This window comes from Lemur catta, chromosome 25, assembly GCF_020740605.2.
Source record: "Lemur catta isolate mLemCat1 chromosome 25, mLemCat1.pri, whole genome shotgun sequence".
In the NCBI taxonomy this organism is placed as follows: domain Eukaryota; kingdom Metazoa; phylum Chordata; class Mammalia; order Primates; family Lemuridae; genus Lemur; species Lemur catta.
This window is the reverse complement of record NC_059152.1, coordinates 2,221,893-2,241,546: the sequence shown is the minus strand read 5'-3', so window position 1 is coordinate 2,241,546 and position 19,654 is coordinate 2,221,893. Positions and strand designations below refer to the sequence as shown.

At 35.9% G+C, this 19,654-nt stretch overlaps 1 protein-coding gene across 1 annotated transcript in view; it reads left to right on the top strand.

Moving 5' to 3' along the window:
- Positions 1-19,116, top strand: part of LIN9 (lin-9 DREAM MuvB core complex component) — a 38,160-nt gene extending 19,044 nt beyond the window's left edge. The window contains exons 7-15 of the mRNA XM_045537150.1: positions 1,239-1,396; positions 4,743-4,876; positions 6,334-6,453; positions 6,740-6,841; positions 9,169-9,249; positions 13,278-13,403; positions 16,765-16,944; positions 17,097-17,194; positions 17,669-19,116. Of these exons, the coding sequence (XP_045393106.1) occupies positions 1,239-1,396; positions 4,743-4,876; positions 6,334-6,453; positions 6,740-6,841; positions 9,169-9,249; positions 13,278-13,403; positions 16,765-16,944; positions 17,097-17,194; positions 17,669-17,774 (1,105 nt within the window). The 3' untranslated portion in view covers positions 17,775-19,116. The remainder of the gene's footprint in view (positions 1-1,238; positions 1,397-4,742; positions 4,877-6,333; positions 6,454-6,739; positions 6,842-9,168; positions 9,250-13,277; positions 13,404-16,764; positions 16,945-17,096; positions 17,195-17,668) is intronic.
- Positions 19,117-19,654: the final 538 nt, after the last annotated feature.

Genomic DNA, 19,654 nt, shown 5'->3' with positions numbered 1-19,654 from the left:
TCATTCCAGGAAAAATTTGAAAAAGATCAAAGATTTAAATATTCTTAAAATGAAAGAATAAAACTCTAGAGGAAAACATAGGAAATTTTGCTTAATCTTGAATTGGAAAAGGCCTGCCTTTTGTTGTTGTTGTTGTTGAGACAGAGTCTCACTCTGTTGCCTGGGCTAGAGTGCTGTCAGCCTAGCTAGCTCACAGCAACCTCAAACTCCCGGGCTCAAGTGATCCTCCTGCCTCAGCCTCCCGAGTAGCTGAGACTACAGGCATGTGCCACCATGCCCGGCTAATTTTTTTCTATATATTTTTAGTTGTCCAGCTAATTTCCTTCTATTTTTAGTAGAGATGGCGTCTCGCTCTTGCTCAGGCTGGTCTCGAACTCCTGAGCTCAAGCGATCCTCCCACCTCGGCCTCCCACAGTGTTAGGATTACAGGCATGAGCCACCGTGCAATAAGTAAGAACATTTTGCGTCGCCAAAAACCAAAAGCCCACAAAGCTCAAAGATGATGACAGAATATCTATAACTCACATCACAGAGAGCTAATTCCCTAATATGGGAATAATGCCTATAAATCAATAAAAGTCAAGTAACCCGTAATAAAAAAGGATTATGGACAGATAATTCATAGGAAAGGAAAAAGAAATGCCTCTTCTAAATATGCAAAAGGTTCAGTTTTACTCATAATGGGAAATGCAAAATGAAAGTATGCTGAAATATTGTTTTTTAACTATCAGATTGACAGTTCATAAAGCTTTAACATGTTGGGTTAGCAATGATATGGTGAAATAGTCACTCTTACACATATTGCTGGTGAAAGATTAATTTTATATAGTCTCTGTGGAGGGCAATTTGGTAATATCTGTAAAATTTACAAATTTCAGGCCAGGCATGGTGGCTTACGCCTGTAATCCTAGCACTTTGGGAGGCTGAGGCGAGAGTATCGCTTGAGGCGAGGAGTTCGAGACCAGCCTCAGCAACATAGTGAGACCCTGTGTCTACAAAAAACAGTAAAATTAGCCAAGGACACTGGCACGTGCCTATAATCCCAGCTGCTCACAGGAAGAATGCTTGAGCCCAGGAGTTTGAGGCTGCAGTGAGCTATGATGATGCCACTGCACTCCAGTATACCTCTAGTATATCTGAAAAGAATGACAAGGAAAAAGAGCAGTGAGATAGATGGTCAGATTTTAAGTTTATATAGGGTAGTTATCAGTTTATATGATTTTTATAATTTATTCTAGATGTTCTTCTGCATTTTTTGAGGAAGAGAGATCAGCATTAAAACAGAAACGGCAGAAAATAAGGCTCTTACAACAAAGGAAAGTTGCAGATGTTTCACAATTTAAAGATCTCCCAGATGAAATTCCTTTGCCCCTGGTTATTGGTACCAAAGTCACGGGTAAGTGAAGACAAGCTTATTACTATTTTGACTTGTAATTTTTAACCAAGATAATCTCTGTTAGAGAAATGGCTTTTAAATTTAGAAAGCTTAAACTATAGTTTTGCAGCAATTTACTATTGAGGTTATTCATTCTTCATTCATGAAACCTGTTTTTTAAAGTAATTGGAAAAAAGTGTACTTGTTGAAAGTAACATCTACACTGTAAAGTAACTACAGTTGAAAGTAACATATACTACAGTATAAAGTAAAACAAACTGCCAACAGAGATGAAATTTAGAATTCATTGAATAAATATAGCTATGTATTGTTTAAATTTCTTAAACTTTAAATTATCTTTTGCATTCACATAATTTGTTTTACTTTCCCAACCAGCCTGGTTTAATTAGTTCACAAACACCATTGTTCTTGTGGTCTTAGGGTCTAGAAATAGTCCATTTCTAATAACTGAATAAAACTAAGTTATTCAGTAGTTAATTTGCTCAAAATTTTATGAGAGTGTAAATTCTGTCCATTTTATAGATGTGATTCTGTGTAATGATTCACTTTAGTTACAACTTGGAGGGAAGGTACAAAACCTCAAGTTTAAGTTAATTTGATGAAGTAAAATTATAATTAATATGAGAAATAAGATGTTAAGTGATAGCTAGGTTAATAATTTTACTGGAAGTGTTTGGAAAATGATTGGATTAATCAGGGAAGAATTTATATCATCTTTCTTAGTTATAAAAGTGGGACACATTTCCATTATATTGTAAAATTGGGTAATTATGAGGAAAGGTAGATAGTAAGGAAGAGACTGTATCATGCGTGTGAAATGCAAATGGAAAAGAGCGACTAGGCTTGGTCATAAGCAGTGTCGCATGGAAACCTACTACATGCAGAAGTTAGAGATGATGTGCTCCGTGTCTTCACAAAATCAGTCTGGGGTCGGGGTGGAGATGGGATGAGGTGGGGAGATACCATACTAGAAAAAAATGTGTTAGTTTATAGAAACCCATATGAATAAGTACAGATGAAGTCTGTAGCGTAACTACTAATCAGAGAAATGCTGGTATGAATAGAGTGATACTCAGACTCAATTAGGAAATCCTTAAAAGTTAGTTGTTCCAGAATTTTAAATTCTGATGATATTATTTGACAAGAATGAAAATTTTTGAGAGGGTCCTTAAGTAGGTACTTTTGTTACAATAGGGAGTAGGTTGGACTGGGTATATCAAATATGAGAAAAGTTTGTAGGAATCAACCAGTAGAGCTCTTTTAAAGCAACATTTAAGGGTCATAGTGCAAGGGTCAGCAAACTATGGCCCCAGGGCCCAATTTAGCCTGTCACCTATTTATGTATACTCCGTAAGCTAAGGATGGTTTTTACATTTTTGAATGGTTGAAAAAAATCAAAAGAATAATGCGATTTTATGACTCATGGAAATTATATGAAAGTCAGAGGGCCTCCTTAAGGAGTAAAGGTGCTCTAAACTAAGTTCATAACTACAGTGGACCAACCCCTATGAAAAATAAAAGCAAGCATGACAGGACCAAAAAGATCTGCCAGTAACTTTTTTGCCTACCAGAAAAAAGGACAACACCTTGTCCAACATATAATCAAAAATTGGTAGGCTTGTGAAGAAACCTGAAAACCGATTCCAGAGTCCATAGAAAAAGCCATCAGTAGGAAAAGACTTTGAGATGACTCAGATGGTGAGATTAGTAGACAGTGACTTCAAAATAGCTGTTATAAAATAGGTCCCTGAATTTAAATGTAAATTTACATACAATCATAATGAATAGATAGGGAATATAAGTGGGTAAATGGAAATTATTCAGATAAAGAAATGAATTTAGAACTGAAAAGTGTAATATCTGAAAAGAAAAAATGTTCTGAATGGGTTGGAAACAGAAAAAGAACTTGAGAATGTGTCAATAGAAATCAAGTATGAAAACAGGAAGGAAAAAAACATTAATAGACCCTTAGCGCCCTTTGAGATAATATTAGGCCATATAACATGTGTGTAATTGGAGTCACTAAAAAGAGAGGAGTGGCCAGGCGCGGTGACTCACACCTATAATCCTACACTCTGGGAGGCCAAGGCCGGAAGATTGCTTGAGACCAGGAGTTTGAGACCAGCCTGGGCAAGAGCAAAACTGTCTCTACAAAAAATAGAAAAATTAACCAGGCATGGTGGCGGGGGTACCTGTAGTCCCAGCTACTCGGGAGGCTGAGGCAGGAGGATCCCTTGAGCCCAGGAGTTTAAGGTTGCAGTGAGCTATGACGATGCCACTGCAGTCTACCTGGGGTAAGGGAGTGAGACTCTGTCTCAAAAAAAAAAAAAAATGCAAAAGATGACTTAGATTTAATTTAAATCAAAGACTTCTGTTCATTAAAAGTCACCATTAGAAAAATAGACAAGCCACATGCTGGGGAAAAGTATTTCCAAAACATGTATTTAAAAAGGACTTATATCTAGAATACAGAACTTTAGAAATTAGTAATAAAAAGACAATCCAATTCAAAAAAAATGGACTAAATACTTCAATAGAAACTTCCCAAGGCTAGACATGATGTCTCACACCTGTAATCCTAGCACTTTGGGAGGCCAAGGCAGGAGGCTCGCTTGAGGTCGGGAGTTCACCTGAGCAAAGGTGAGACCCAGTCTCTCCACAAAAAAAAAAGGAAGAAAAATTAGCTGAGTGTGGTGGTGCAGGTCTGTAGTCCGAGCTGCTGGGGAGGCTGAGGCAAGACGATCACCGGTGCCCAGGAGCTTGAGATTGCAGTGAGCTATGATGATGCCACTGTACTCTAGCTTGGGTGACAGAGCAAGACTCTGTCTCAAAAAATAAATAAATAAAAGAAAATTCCCAAAGGAAGATTTATGAATGGCCTTACTGGCACATGAAAAGGTACTCAACATCATTTAATCATCAGGGAAATGAAAATTAAAAGCATAGTGAAATACCACTACACACACCCTAGAATGGCTGGATTTGAAATAACTGATAACATCAAATGTTAGAGCTGCCATAATTCCTGAACATTGTTGTAAAATACAAATACATCCAAGACTATGGCAATCTCGGTTAAAAAAAAAATATATGTATATATATATACACAAATATAATATATTAATACAATAGGATCTATATAATGGAATCACCGTTTATAGTTTTGGTTTTTGTTTCAAAAAATCTTTTTGTTGTTTCTCTAAACCTAAAATAAAGTGTGTGCTTATTTTAAACTCTAACGGATGATAATACTGTACTTTCTATGGTTCAAATTACATGCTTGGAGTAGTTTTATATTTGGTAATTCTGTCTCTCAAACACCATAATGCCTTTGTTCTTTTTTCAGCACGGTTACGTGGTGTTCATGATGGTCTGTTCACTGGACAAATAGATGCTGTGGATACTCTTAATGCTACTTATAGAGTAACTTTTGATCGGGCAGGGCTTGGAACCCACACTATCCCTGACTATGAAGTTCTCGTAAGTAGTATTTCATAATATGTGTGTTTTATGCCTACTAAATATGTTACATAGAGCTTTCTAAGAAATTTTATTTTATGATAGAATCACGACTTTAGCTCACAGAGGAAGAGATCCTTGGGGGTTCCCAGCCCTGTCTGCTAGACCTTTGGGGCAGAACTATACTTACATCTTCCATTTTTCAGAAGCTAGGATCCCTCTGTTGTACCTTACCCACAAAGCACTTTAGTGTCACAGAACTGATCACTCTGGACTGCAGAAACTGGGGGAAGAAGCTACACAACATTTTTATTCCAGCTGTTAGGGTAAAATGTAGTTCTCTTGCAAAATTATTTTAAAAGTATGAAGTAACATCTTATATTTTAAGATTTGTTCTCTTGTTTTATCCTCAGTGGTATGCAGAGTGAGTGTTAATTATCTTCACTTTTTGGATGATGAAACTGAGACATAAGTAAATTAATTTATTCAAGGCTCTAGAGCCGGTTTCCTGTCAGGCTGGGACTAGAATCCAGATCTTTTGAATTTCTGGTAGATTCCATTAAACTGTTAGACCATCCTTTCATGATCATGCTTGATTTAGCAATGTTATGGAAATTACACCCCTTTCTAATAAGTTAAAATAACTTTAAGAACTAATATAACTGTAATCTGATAAAGTCTTTCAAAAATGAATAATGAACTTTTATAACAAAATGGTTTTCCTCCAAGCGTTATAGAAATTAAATTGTTCACTTTTAGCCTCCTTTTTTTCATTTCTTTGTTATAAACTTGATTTGGAAGGATTATCTATAATTTAAAATTTAAGTGCAAAAATAAAATGTTACTTGATACTTTATTATAATGAAAATTACAATAGAAGAATTTTTCTTTTCTGATATTTGCCTTTTAAAAACTATGACTCTGTTTATTGTGATGGTTTTTAGATCAAACATCTCTTACATAGACGAGAAATAAAGGAGAAAGAAAATTTGGACTCAATGTAGGCAAAGTACGCCACCCTTAAGTTTTTATGTTAAGGGCTGAAATATTTAAGCTTCCCCTTTTAAAAAAGGAAAATTGCTTTTCTGTTTAATTAACTTAATTTTCATTATAAGATCATACAAATTTTTTCCATGGCTAAATAAGAATTGACTTTAATTACAGTAGGATGTATTCAGATTATCTAAATGCAGATAACCAAAGATGACCATAGAACACTTTGTATTAATCTGTGATTATCTGAACTGTTTGAGACTGTGGCCTTTTTTTCCCCCTTAATTCTTCTCTTTTCAACCTTTTGGCAGCAAGTACTGTTTTCATATTCTGATTTAAATTCTAGCTTTTGATCTTTGTAAGATAAATTATTCTACGATAAATCATATGAGTGAATATATATCTCCAGCTGAAATATAATGTTTATGAAGCTTAAACGATTGGTAAATTTCTTTAAGTTTTGCGGATATTCTGTTTTCCCAAAGAGTAATGAACCTCATGAGACGATGCCAATTGCTGCCTTTGGACAAAAACAGCGGCCTTCTCGATTTTTCATGACCCCACCACGGTTACATTATGCTCCTCCTCTCCAGTCACCGATTACAGTAAGTAATATTTTAGAAATGTCTTCAGTAACTTAACTGACTATTATGGATGGAAACTGTTCCTATGAAAACACATCTATTCCAGCAACTTCAGGAGGTACGCACATTATTTGTGAGTTTTAAAATATTTAAAAAAAAGTACATAGTTGCTTCAACTCCAGAAGTAGCTTCCTTTTTATTGGATCTTAGTATAATATTAATTATAATAGAATTTTCTCTTTATCAAAAAGTAAGATGTTTCCTTTTGAACAGTCAGTGATTAAATGGTTCCCTTTTATTTCCATAGGATAATGATCCTTTATTAGGACAGTCACCTTGGAGAAGTAAAATTTCCGGCTCTGACACTGAAACGTTAGGTGGTTTTCCAGTAGAATTTCTTATCCAAGTGGTAAGTATGACTCTGAATATCTGGGCTATTTCTTTAAAAACTCAGTATCTTTTGTGTTATTAAAGTTGAAAATTTTTCTAAGGCCGAATATTTTTACATATTGTTCTTTTAGCATAGTATAGATATTAGGAACTACTGTTTTCAACAAAGCTTGAAAATAAAAGTTATAAAAGCCAAAAAAGCCTTAGAGGCCTTCCTTTTGGGGCTTTTCTTAGGTTTTGGTTCTTATTCTGCTATTTTTCAGAACTCAGACATTCTAGCATTATGCTCTGTGAAATGCTAAATGGTTGTCTATTAATAACTTGGGTGAGTACGGAGGCTTTTACTGAGTAGCCTCAGCATCTCCTGCCATTATCAGTTAACTCAACAGTTATAATGTCTTGGCTAGCTGTATGGTTAAGAGAAATTTTATTTATTTTCAGAGACTAGAAACAACAATTAATATTTACTTGCTAAATACTTAGCAATTTGAAGTAAGTGTAGACATATAGAAAAATTCTCCTGAATAGCCTAGCTCTTAAAAATATGAGTAGTTTGTTTTGAAAATTAGACTATAGATAAGTTTTTTAGTTTGAATCGTAGTCTAATAATGTTTTATTTCTTTTCCTTTTTTGAAAATAAAAACTACTTTGGCTTGGGATAGATACAATCTTCATAAATAAAAATGTTTATAACATAATCCATTAAGATACTCACAATGTTTACCTCTCGCAGTTGATATTATTTTAAGGAAAAGTCTTGTCATTTGTGTGTGTGATAGCATTCTGCATTCCTCAATCACATATTGTTAATTATCATTGCAATATAAAATTTCTTAGGCCTTTTGGCTTCCAAAGGTTGATAGATATTTGTATATGAAAGATTGAAAATATGAAAAGAGTTAGGACTTACTCTTTTCACAAAGAAGACACCTGCTGTTTTTAATTCTTTCTTTCAAATACTGAAAGTGAAAACAAAGCTAATATGTTATATTTGGACAGGTGTGTGTGTGTGTTTCAGAGAGAGAGAGGGAGGGAGAGAGAGAGAGAGAAAGAGAGAGATCCACAAGCAGAGGGAGCCAGAAGCTAAGTACTACTGCATTATGTCTAAAGCATTATTGATGCTTGTATGCTTGATTTTTAAAAATTTAATACACTTTATTTTTTTTAGAGCAGTTTTAGGTTCGCAGCAAAATTGAGAGGAAGGTATATTTCCCATATGCCCCCTGCCCCTGCACATGCATAGTCTCCACCCATTATCAGTATGCCCACCGGAATGGTCGATGAACCTACACTGACACCCAAAGACCTAGGTCATTTATTATCTGAAGACCATAATTGACATTAGGATTTTTAAGGATATAGAACATTTAAGAGTTTTGAAAATGTTCTTTTGATAGGAGGCTTATATTTTCTCTCTCTTTTTTAATGTTAGCTGTCATTGATTATCAATGCCTCCATCCAGTCATTCATTAGACTGGCAAAATGATGCCCTTTTCATTCTATCACTCATTCTTTATTACCTGAAATAGTTCTATAAAGAAAAACTTCCCTGGTGGGGCGTGGTGGCTCACGCCTATAATCCTAGCATTATGGGAGGCCGAGACAGGAGGATTGCTTGAGCTCAGGAGTTCCAGACCACCCTAGGCAAGAGCGAGACCCCGTCTCTACTAAAAATAGAAAAATTAGCCAGGCATTGTGGCGCACGCCTGTAGTCTCAGCTACTCGGGAGGCTGAGGCAGGAGGATCGCTTGAGCCCAGGAGTTGGAGGTTGCAATGAGCTGTGATCACGCCACTGCCCTCTAGCTGGGGCAGCCGAGCAAGACTTTGTCTCTTAAAAAACAAAACAACACCCCCACCCCCCCCACCCCCAACAGAAAGAAGACTTCCCCTAATCTATTATTTGGTTACGTAATGGTATAGTTTGTATAGGAAAGGGCAGGATAAATGCTTGATTCTTTCTATTTTCCAGTTTATAAAATAATGAGTTTGGTCACTAGTGTTCTCCAACAATGGTCAGTTTTTTTAAAGTATCACTGTGAACTCATGGATTTTAACATTTGCACTTTGGTTCTTTGCAGTTGTTATTGGTCCACAAATTGTCCTATTTTGGGCCAGCAAAAGCTTGTTGAGGTTGAGTCCTTTTGACATGTCCTAGTTGCAATGGATTTTAAAACAGTATTTTCTTGTCAGCTAATCAGATATGTAAAATAAAATGCTATACTATATTTATGTTGAAACACTAAAATCTATTGCTAAAATATCTTAGTGAAAAATTTTAAATTTAATGTCTGATAATGCCTAAATGCTTCTATTTATTCCAAAACATTTCTTCTTTTTTGTCTGTAGACCAAATTATCAAAAATTCTCATGATTAAAAAGGAACATATCAAGAAATTAAGGGAAATGAACACAGAAGCAGAAAAACTGGTAAGGATTTGTTTGCTTGTCTAATTTTAAAATGGTGAGGCCCTCCATAACTAATGATTTTAAAATGTCTTATGGAAGAAAACCTGGAGGTAAATGTTATTTTTAAGTCTTCATTTATTATTACTGTCTCTTATTATATAGAACATACGCTGAGTAAACTGGCAAAGCAATGCAGTGCGCTACCCCAGGCCTCATTGTGGCATTGACAGTACAGCTAAGCAGGATTAATGGGCGTATTAGGCTCTGAACAGTTCGCGCGAGTGTGGAGAACCTGGGCCTGGCGCCTCTGGCTAAGGAAGTGATAATGTCAGAGGTTATGAAAAGTGCTTCATAATAAGTAAATCAGGAAATACATAACTTGTCATCTTCAGGTTATCTTGACAGTTTATATCTTATTAATCTAATGGGTTTAAAAAATGTATTCATAAGAGAATTACCAGAGTGTTTTAAAACTATGTAGAAAATACTAAGAAAGTCTGAATTGTAATGAAGTTCACATCTTGCTTAAGGATTTGTAGGATGGCAGAAAGGTTTCATCTCAAGTATCATCTCCAATTAATTGAAAATGGCCACGCAGAAGTGTGAAAATAAGGGAGGGCTCCGTGCCTGGGCTGGGGGCGGAGAGAGGAGGAAGTGCGGACTGGTCACCGGTATCTGTCAGGGCGTGGGAGTGCGGGGTAGGGGCACCAGGCATCTCTGGAAGGACTTGCTGTGAGGGGACAGGTGTGGATAAACAGCTGCACAAGCAGATACCTAACTGCATGAAGAACAGTCCCCTTTTAGGATTATAGAATTTTTAATCTGAAACTATCTGTATCATCCAAGACCAAAGATGTCAAGTGATTTCAGTGTAAGATCATATTACTGTGTAGCAGTACAGATACCATACTACAATTTAAGCTTCCTGGTTCCAGTTTAACTCATTTAAGCATAATACAAAATTATTACTGTCAGATACACAGGCCACCAAAGATTGAGAAAGATCAGCCATAACGTTGCTGTTGCATATCTTAAACGTAAACACGTGTATGCTGCTTCGTCCCTGCTGCACGCCAGTTCTCTTCTTGGTTTCCATCAGTTCTACTTCTGCCCTTTATTCTCTGCCTTGTCAGTGCTCCCCCCACTTCTGTTTCCTCTGATAATTTTATCATATCTTCCATCTTTATGCATAATTGAATCATTTCCTTTTAATATCACTAGCTAGGACTTTCTCTTGTGTCTGTAAGTCTCATGCTTTAAACTGTGGGGCTTGCCTTACTAGATGGAACAGAAACTGTGGCTCGAAGGAGGCTGCGTATTGGAACCCTGCAGAGGCCCTAGGCCCAGAGTTGGCAAATACGATGAAGTACAGAAGTGAGATGACTGTTTTCAAAGGAGATTAATTCAAAGTCTTTTTACTCATCCCGCTTCTTCATCCCAGTGGCAGAACTCAGATGTGGCATTTACTCAAATTAAAAGGAGAGAAAGAAACAGACATTCCTCTGAAGAATTTGAATATACTGTATGGGAAAAGTTAAGCTTTCTTTCTGCTTTTGGTAATGGTAGACTAGGTAATTTGGATTAACCCTCCTACTGAGAACAACTATTGCCTGTAGAATAAAATATTAAAATAACCTGCTTGAAGATACTGGAGCATTAACAAGGCATTAAAAAATTATAGGTGTAGGATCTGAAAAAAGAAGAAAACTCAGAAGAGGGAACCTGGTGTTTAGGGTTGCTTTTTCCTTGGAGACTTCTGCAAGTTCTAGAAAAGGTAGCTGAGAAGCTGAGTGGCATCTTCTTGCTAAGGTTACAGGGGTCAGGTGGCCAAAATTAGAGTCCAGAGACCCACAAAGAGTTGGGGGAAGTTGGCAAACCTTAAGTCCTCTTTGGAGGAATATATAGCATTTTTCTAGGCCTCAAATTATTTCTACAAATTTTTATATACAGTATCTAACAATTTTAATCCCAGCTATAATAGGAGACAAGATAACCCTAAAAAAAAAAGAAGAGAAACCATGGACAGTAGGCAGACTCCAGATAATGGCTTTTAGACATAGATTTTAAATGCTCAATTTGTTCAGAGAGGTGAGACAAAACTGAGAATTTTAGGAGAACTGGAAAGAGCAATAAAAGGGACCCAGTGGAAACCACAGCAACCAAAATTAAGCACTCAGTTGGTGGGTATACCCACAGCAGATCAGAAACAGCAGAAGGGAGAACGAGTAATTGAAAACAGGTCTCGCGTTATCCTTGTATATTTGTAAAATAAAAATCTTTTGGATGGTCCAGTGGTCACAAAAACTGAGGCTTTTGCAGGGGAAGCAATGCGGGAGGCACCAGTGGTGAACTGAAAGTAGGATGTCCTGGGCGTGTTTCCAGGCCTGTGAGGGACCTGTCCCTTCCCTGTTTCTCTCTGGGCTGTTCTGACCCGTCCTCCTCTTTCACCGCTTCAGGTCCCAGGGGCAGAGGGATTCTAACTGATGCAAACTGGCCTTGGACCCCATAGCCTGGCCACTCATTGGCTGTAGTACATGGGCCTCCTGTAAAATGGAGACAACCAACAATAGTGCCCTTCTCATGGGGCTATTGTGAAGATTCAATGAAATGCCTTAAAAACACTTAGGACAGTGCCTGGCATATTAGCCAGCTCTATACAATACACGTTAGCTGTTGTCATTATCATCACCAAGTCATCAACACATTATTACCAATAATACCATGTGCTATTGAACAAGACATTTAACTTTTCTAGACCTCAGTTTTCTTATCTGTAAAGTGATGTGGCTTAACCAGATGATCTCTAAGGTTTCTGTTAGCTCAAACAATCTATCATTCTGTGATTTGGGGCTCGTGTAAGTAATTCTTCCCTGTGCTGTCTAGGAATGCTTTCTTTCCCGAACTATTAGTAGAAGGAGCCGTTTTGCTCCCCCAGTACATTATGATCTGCTTTCTCAGAAATCCTCTGAAAAAAAAAATGTGGTTAAATTTTTCTTGAGTAGAGAGGTTTCATTGCTGGCATTTGTACCTGGAGCGAAATGAAGAGTGTAATTTATTGGAGGTATTGTGAAGAGAGGAAAGGAAATGGTATCAAAGTCCACTAACACTTGTTGATAGGGAGCAAATATGGAATGATGGTAATAACAAAAAGTATTTATTGAGCATTTTCTATGTGGCAAGTATCTCATTTAATCTTTGCAATAACCCCATTAGGTAGATATTCTCTTTTTTTTTTTTAGAGACAGAGTCTCACACTGTCGCCCAGGCTAGAATGCTGTGGCATCAGCCTAGCTCACAGCAACCTCAAACTCCTGGGCTCAAGTGATCCTCCTGCCTGCCTCGGTCTCCCAGAGTGGTAGGATAACAGGCGTGAGCCACCGCGCCCAGCCCGGTAGATATTCGCATTATCCCCATTTGGCAGATGAGGAAATGGAGGCACAGAGAGATTAAAGAACTTAATGTCACACAGCTAGTAGGTGATAGAGTTGAAATTTGAACAGATATCTGATTCTAGCACCCATGCTCTTAGCCATTATGTTATATTCATTTGATTCTAGGTGGAGAACCAATTGAGTTTAAATAACTAGAATGTTTCAAATGAGTACATACAATTTTTAACAACTTTATATTCTGAAAAATGACAAACCTATGAAAAAGTTGAAAGACCAATATGAGGATACAGATTTATTATTTAACATTTTGCTTTGTTTAATTTCTCTCTATATAAGATCTCCTTTTTAAAAAAGTAAATGGCAGACATCATGATGCTCCTAATAGCAAGAACAATCTTCTAAATAATACCATTTTCACACACAAGAACTATGACAATGAATATAAACAAGTTTAATAACCCATAGTTTGTTTCTTTCTTTTCTTTTTTTTCCATTACCCTGACTAATACAGATTTTGGTATTCGGTTGTTTTAATTTTTAATTATTATATTAATATTTAGTTTTAGATAAGTCAAGTTTCATTTTAGAGCATTGAAATTGCATTGCAAAAACAAAACAAAAACCCTTATCAAGATCTGTTTATTTTTTTCTTCTCAGAAATCATATTCCATGCCCATCGGCATTGAATTTCAGCGGAGATATGCAACCATTGTTCTAGAGCTTGAACAGCTGAACAAGGACCTAAACAAAGTTTTGCATAAAGTTCAACAGTATTGCTATGAGGTGGGTCAGATATATGAATTTCTCTCCATTTTTTTATTTGAAAGCTTAATACTTTTACCTGTGCACATTTTAGAAAATGCAATCTAAGCCAATATCTTTATAAGGTTGTTTAGCAGAACTATATTTTATATATATTTTTACTCCTGAAATCATCAGTGTTGAAGAGTGCTCTATACACACACAGCAAGCTATCAATTCTGAGTTGGTTTTTTTATTTTCCTAATAGTTGTCAGTCACCTACATAATAATATACATTGTTCTAGTAAATAGATTTTCTTCCCTGTCCACAAGAGATGCAGACCAAGCATCCAAGATGACACATAACAAAGCTGGTGATACATGCAGAAGTAGGTTGTTTATCAATCTTTCTGTAGTAGACTCCTTTCCTCATGATATCAAATGATTTAATTTTCACAAAGCTCTTGTGGAAGTGCAATATTGATTTTAAAATAAGACCATATCAGAGAGAACACTATGACTAAGGAATTCTACTTCTAAATACACGTCAAACACGTATGTGAATGGGTATTTACTAAAAGACATACACTATAGTGTTCATAGCATCAGTGTTCATCATAGCCAGAAATTAGAAACTACACAAATATTCAACAATACTTGAAAGAATCGATAAACATGGTACAATTACACAATGGAATTGCTACCCAACAATGAGAATGAACAAACAACACGATGCCATGGATTAATCTCACAGTGTCAAACAAATAAAATCAGACATGAAAGAATGTATAATGTATGCTTCCATTTCTATAACGCTCAAAAGCCATCAAAATCTGACATGTGATGTTACAAGTCAGGACGGGGCTTACCCTTAGGGAAGCAGTACTGGCAGATGGCATTAGGGGGCATCTGGGGTGCTGGTAACCTTCTGTTTCTTAATCTAGTCGCTGATTTCTCAGGCATGTTTGGTGAAAACTAATTAACCTGTACACTTTATGGTTTGTGTACTTTTATGTATTTATGCATGCTTCAATTAAAATTTTTAAAAAGTGTTAAAGGATAAGGTAGATTATTCTATAAGAAAAAGCAAAGAAGCTCTCTACTTACTGACATGGAGTGACTTTCAGGATATATTATTAAGTGAAAAAAAAGCACAGGCCAGACATGGTGGCTCACACCTGTAATCCTAACACTCTGGGAGGCCAAGGCAAGAGGATCGTTTGAGTCCAGGAGTTTGAGGTTGCGGTGAGCTGTGATGCACACTATCCGGGGCAACAGAGTGAGACTCTGTCTTTAAAAAAAAAAAAAAGGCAAAGTACAAATAAATGTATATAGTATGTTACCTCTGGGGTAGGAAATCAGTGAATAAGTGGAAATTATACATATATGTGTGTGTGTGTGTGTGTGTGTGTGTGTGTGTGTGTGTATATATATATATATATATATATATATACACGCTTAATTTTTCAAAAGGAAACACAGAAAGGGTAAACCAGAGACTAATTTGGGAAGGGGTTGGGGAGTGAGAAGGAGTGACATTTCTCTGAGTGTGTTTCCCTCCAAAATACAAGTAAATTTTGAAATGGAATACAAACAGAAATAAACAAACCTAAGTCTATTTCAAAGGAGTAACATAAACTGTTACTGTCACTGAAGGAGACAAAAACTAATCCAAATAGCTTGAACATAGTATAGGTTGAGCACCTCAAATCCAAAATACTCCAAAATCCAAAACTTTTTGAGCACCAACATGACACTAAAAGGAGATGCTCATTGGAGCGTTGCAGATTTTGGATTTGGGATGCTAACTGGTAAGTATAATGCAAATATTCCAAGATTCCAAAAAATCCAAAATATGAAACACTCTGGTCCCAAGCATTTTAGATAAAGGACACTCAACTTGTATTTGGACTATATACCCTTAGTCTAAACCAAACTTAAAGACATGGGATTTTTTTTCTTGTGATGTCATGGATGAGCAATTCTGAAACTCCTGTGTATTCTAGGGCTGAATATATTGAGAATAACAGGAGCCAGGTTCTCACTGTTGCAGAAGGGAGTTATAAAGAGGGGGAGATTGGAATGAATCCTGTGGTGGTAGAGTGGAACATGAAGAATCAGTATGAATTCGCTGTTTATTTTATTTTTATAACATACGTATTAACGTAAGTAAGTGTATATGTCTGCTGAGAGAGCCCAGAAGCAGCGATACCCTAATAGCAAAGAACACTCCTAGTACCCAGATCTTGGGTTCTAAGCACTGTTCTCCAATAAAAGGAAGCAGGGCCCCTGAAAAAGAGACTTATTCCAGACCTAGGGCAGAGAAAGATGAGGCTGGACCATCCTATTATCCAGGGAAATAAAATGTGCCCCCAAAATGATGGGGACATGTCAAAAGGAGCCTGCTTGACAGGGTTCCCACTGGCCAAATCTGGGAGAATTGTACAATTTGAGCTTCAGAGTAAATTAATATAGTAAGAGATTGTAATCCATAGAATAAAATAAGAATCCATGACTCTATATTGATACTAATTAATTTTAAAGGAAAGTTCTTCCTTATAGTAAAATGTCAACTAATCAACGTAAAAGGAATGATAAGAGAGAACAACACCATTTGGCAACCATTATAGTAATAATCAATATAGACAAGAATGTCATGCTAAAACTGGTAGGTAAAAGTTTGATGAAAATAGTGTCTTTACAAAGCCTCAAAGTATCTCTTCACAGATATTTAGTAATTACAAAGGGGAAATGCTTTACTGTGGGGAAATCCGGCAGATACTTTACTTAACCACGTGATCAAAGTTAACATAGTAATGACAGATCAACATCATGGGCCTTCTAATGATGGACAGAGAAGAACTCAACCTCACTTTGTAGTATTCCTGCCAAAAATGCACAACTATAGTCTAATCATAAGGAAACAGATAAACCCACATTGAGGGATAGTATACAAAATAATTAGCTGGTACCCTTCAAAAATAATCAAGGAAGTAGAAAGGAGTAGTTAGGGGTAAAGAGGCCACAGTGTTTGCTACTTATTCTCAAATGACTAAGGGGAAAAAATTATTATATATGCACAGAGAGAGATCAACTGGCAAAATCAAACGTAGTAAGACATCAACAGCGAATCTGAGTAAAGCGTTATCAAGAGTTCTTTGTTCTATTCTTTAACTTTTTTAAAAGTTTGAAATTATATCAAAATTAAAAGTTACAAAGAATAGAAAACAAATCAGAAAAGAAACTGTTGGAGGAGAAAAAACAGATCCTAAGGTAAGAGTGAGTATCATCTTAGTTATAAATGCTAGTTTTGTAAAAATCAAAGTCTAAGAACGGCACAAACACACAAAAATAATCATGGCCTTTTGAGTGTGCATCTCACATTTCAATCATCCCTGTGCAGCTCGCTCCAGACCAGGGGCTCCAGCCTGCCGATCAGCCGACAGACATGCGGCGGAGGTGTGAGGAGGAAGCGCAGGAGATAGTCCGGCACGCAAACTCCTCAACGGGACAGCCCTGTGTCGAAAATGAAAATCTCACAGACTTAATCTCCAGGCTTACCGCTATTTTGTTACAAATTAAGGTAAATTTTAGAGAAAATATTTTCCTAATTTGACACTAAACAAACTATGCTGATTTGTTGCTAAGAAATTATAATCCATAGATTATGTCAGACATTTCGTGTCTCTGTTTGAGCTATAATTTAATTAAATTTTGGAATTTTTTCCCCCTTAGTGTCTAGCAGAAGGAGGAGACCTGAATTCCTTTGAATTCAAATCACTTACAGATTCACTAAATGATATCAAGAGTACAATAGATGCTTCTAATATCAGGTAACTCATTAGGTGCACCCTAATTATTTTAATGTTAAGTTCATAGTGATTTTCAGTATAAGTTTTAAGAATTATTCATATTTGTGAAGTATTCATATATTTTTATCCTTTAAATATATTTTGAAAGAGCTTTTCTGTTATATCCAGTCTGTTGACAGAACAGAAATTTCACATGGATTTTTTTATATAAAGGAATCAGGAGACATATAATATTGAGGTTTTGGGTTAGCGTGGAGGTTCAGCTTAGAAGTAGAGCTTCCCCAATCAAAGAGAGGTTCATCCTCTCTTTCCAGCACCCTGTGGCTCCCTTCCTTGTTCAGCTACTACTGCAGTAGAATTATGGCTAATGTAGAAGAGGAGATTTATTCCTTCCCTAAGGTTATTATCTTAGCTATTTCCTAACTTCCTTTTTTAAAAATTGTTTTTCTTAAATTTCTGAAGTAAAGTACTTAATCATGTTTCTTCTTTCTTTAGTTGCTTTCAGAATAATGTAGAAATCCACGTTGCACACATTCAAAGTGGCCTGAGCCAGATGGGAAACTTACACGCCTTTGCAGCCAATAACACCAACAGAGACTGATGTCGTTACTCCAAAGGCACAGGACATTGTCTGTGAGAAGTTCTTTTCCTTTATACAGGCTTCCAACACCAAATAACCTGACTGGTGGAAAACAAGGGAACTTTATCTCCAAATAAGACATTTTGATATACCGTCCTGCTTCTTAAACCAGCATTGCTGACCAGCATATTTATTTCTCTCGTATTATCCAGATGCAGTAGCATTGCTTATGTTACATATGTTCATTAGCAAGTATTTTTAAACTGAAAATGTCTAAACATAATATAATTTCATGGAAGAATACATTGACCATTTTTTTTAACTTGCATGAATTCAACCCAACACTGCAATGGAGAACATGAAAAAACATGGTCCTTTTGTGCATATCGGTGGCAATGTGGAAATTCATCTGGAAAATCACAACTGCAGTTGATTCAGTTGATCACCATCTCAGCCTTCAAAGGATAACATCATGAGGTACGGGAAGTTCTAGTGTTAAGGAAGCCACTGAAATATAGATGGGAAATATGAACTTTACAAGTATATGTGATATATACTTGCAATGTGACATGGTTCTATATATCATTTTATAATAATATTTTAATTTATCATAATTTATATGAAAGAAACCTTTGTTGTTTGTCTGTTGAAAGAAAATGAAGGAGCAGGAAAAAAACATTACTACAAAATGCTAAATTTCCGCAAGTGGATTTGGCATGTCTTTTCCCGTCGATTCAGGTCAAAATTGCTATTGTTATGAGATTTATTTAAAAAAAAAAGACTGATAACACACTATTTTCATATTTTTGTTTATTTGCACAAATTTTAAACCAGATTACTGGTTAAAATCCAACAGTACACAATTTATAAGGTAAAAAAGATTTTATAAGGAAAACCAATATAATAACCAGTGCTGTGAAATGCAGAAGAAAGGTTTTTGATTGTTGTGTTTTTTGTTTTTCTTTTTTAAGGAAAACCCTGCCTAAAATATTAATCTTGTAAAAAGTGTGCATTTGGAATTTTCTTTGTTTTAATATAGAATATTATAAAGTCAAAATATAATAAATTGTTTTCAGATTTGGAGTTTAAAATATAGCTGTAGAGGTGGTTTTGATTCTTTTAGATGTCTCATAAAATGAGACTTTTTATATGTTAATGTATAATAAAACTCAAACAAGATTATTTTCCATTTGAAATTTTTGTATAGTTTAAAAATGCTTCTGCATTCTTTGTTGGTATTGTGCCACTGCAAAACTTTAGTGCAGAGTTTATATTTAGCTAAACTGTTATGTTAATTAAGAAATGCACAAATCTTTTATTCTTAATATTTGTAATTCTAAATAAATTGATCTATGAAAATTAATAGTCTACATTTTCATTTAATTAATACAAATTGGTAAGTATTCCTTCTATTTTAAAAGTCTTGCAGAACTGTAATTTCTACTAAGCTGTATTTTTAGGGGAAACAGTATGATGAATAGTCAGGTTCATTTGTAGCACAACGCCATCCCATATTATAGTAGGGAGGGGTTTTTTTTCCATCTGTGAGTAAACACTGCGGAATCACTAATGAAGCAAGAAGGTTATTTGACCTAGTGAAAGCTGATTTTCATGCATCCTGCCTAGAATTGGGTAAGCATTTTTTATACTTTTTCTTTTGTATTGCTTAAGGCTTACTTGAACAGTAACCTAACACTTAAATATCACCCCATTTTGTACATATTTAATTAAGCACCGTTTGCCTTTCAGTGCTATCCTGTGTTGACAGCAGGGGATGCCTAAGAATACAGGCGAAGTCTATTTCTGTTTAGGGAAGAAGAGACCTATAAAATTCAGAGTAGTCATTTTGGGCCAGCCATACATCGATTTGAATGAGGTACCACTGCTTAATACATGTATAA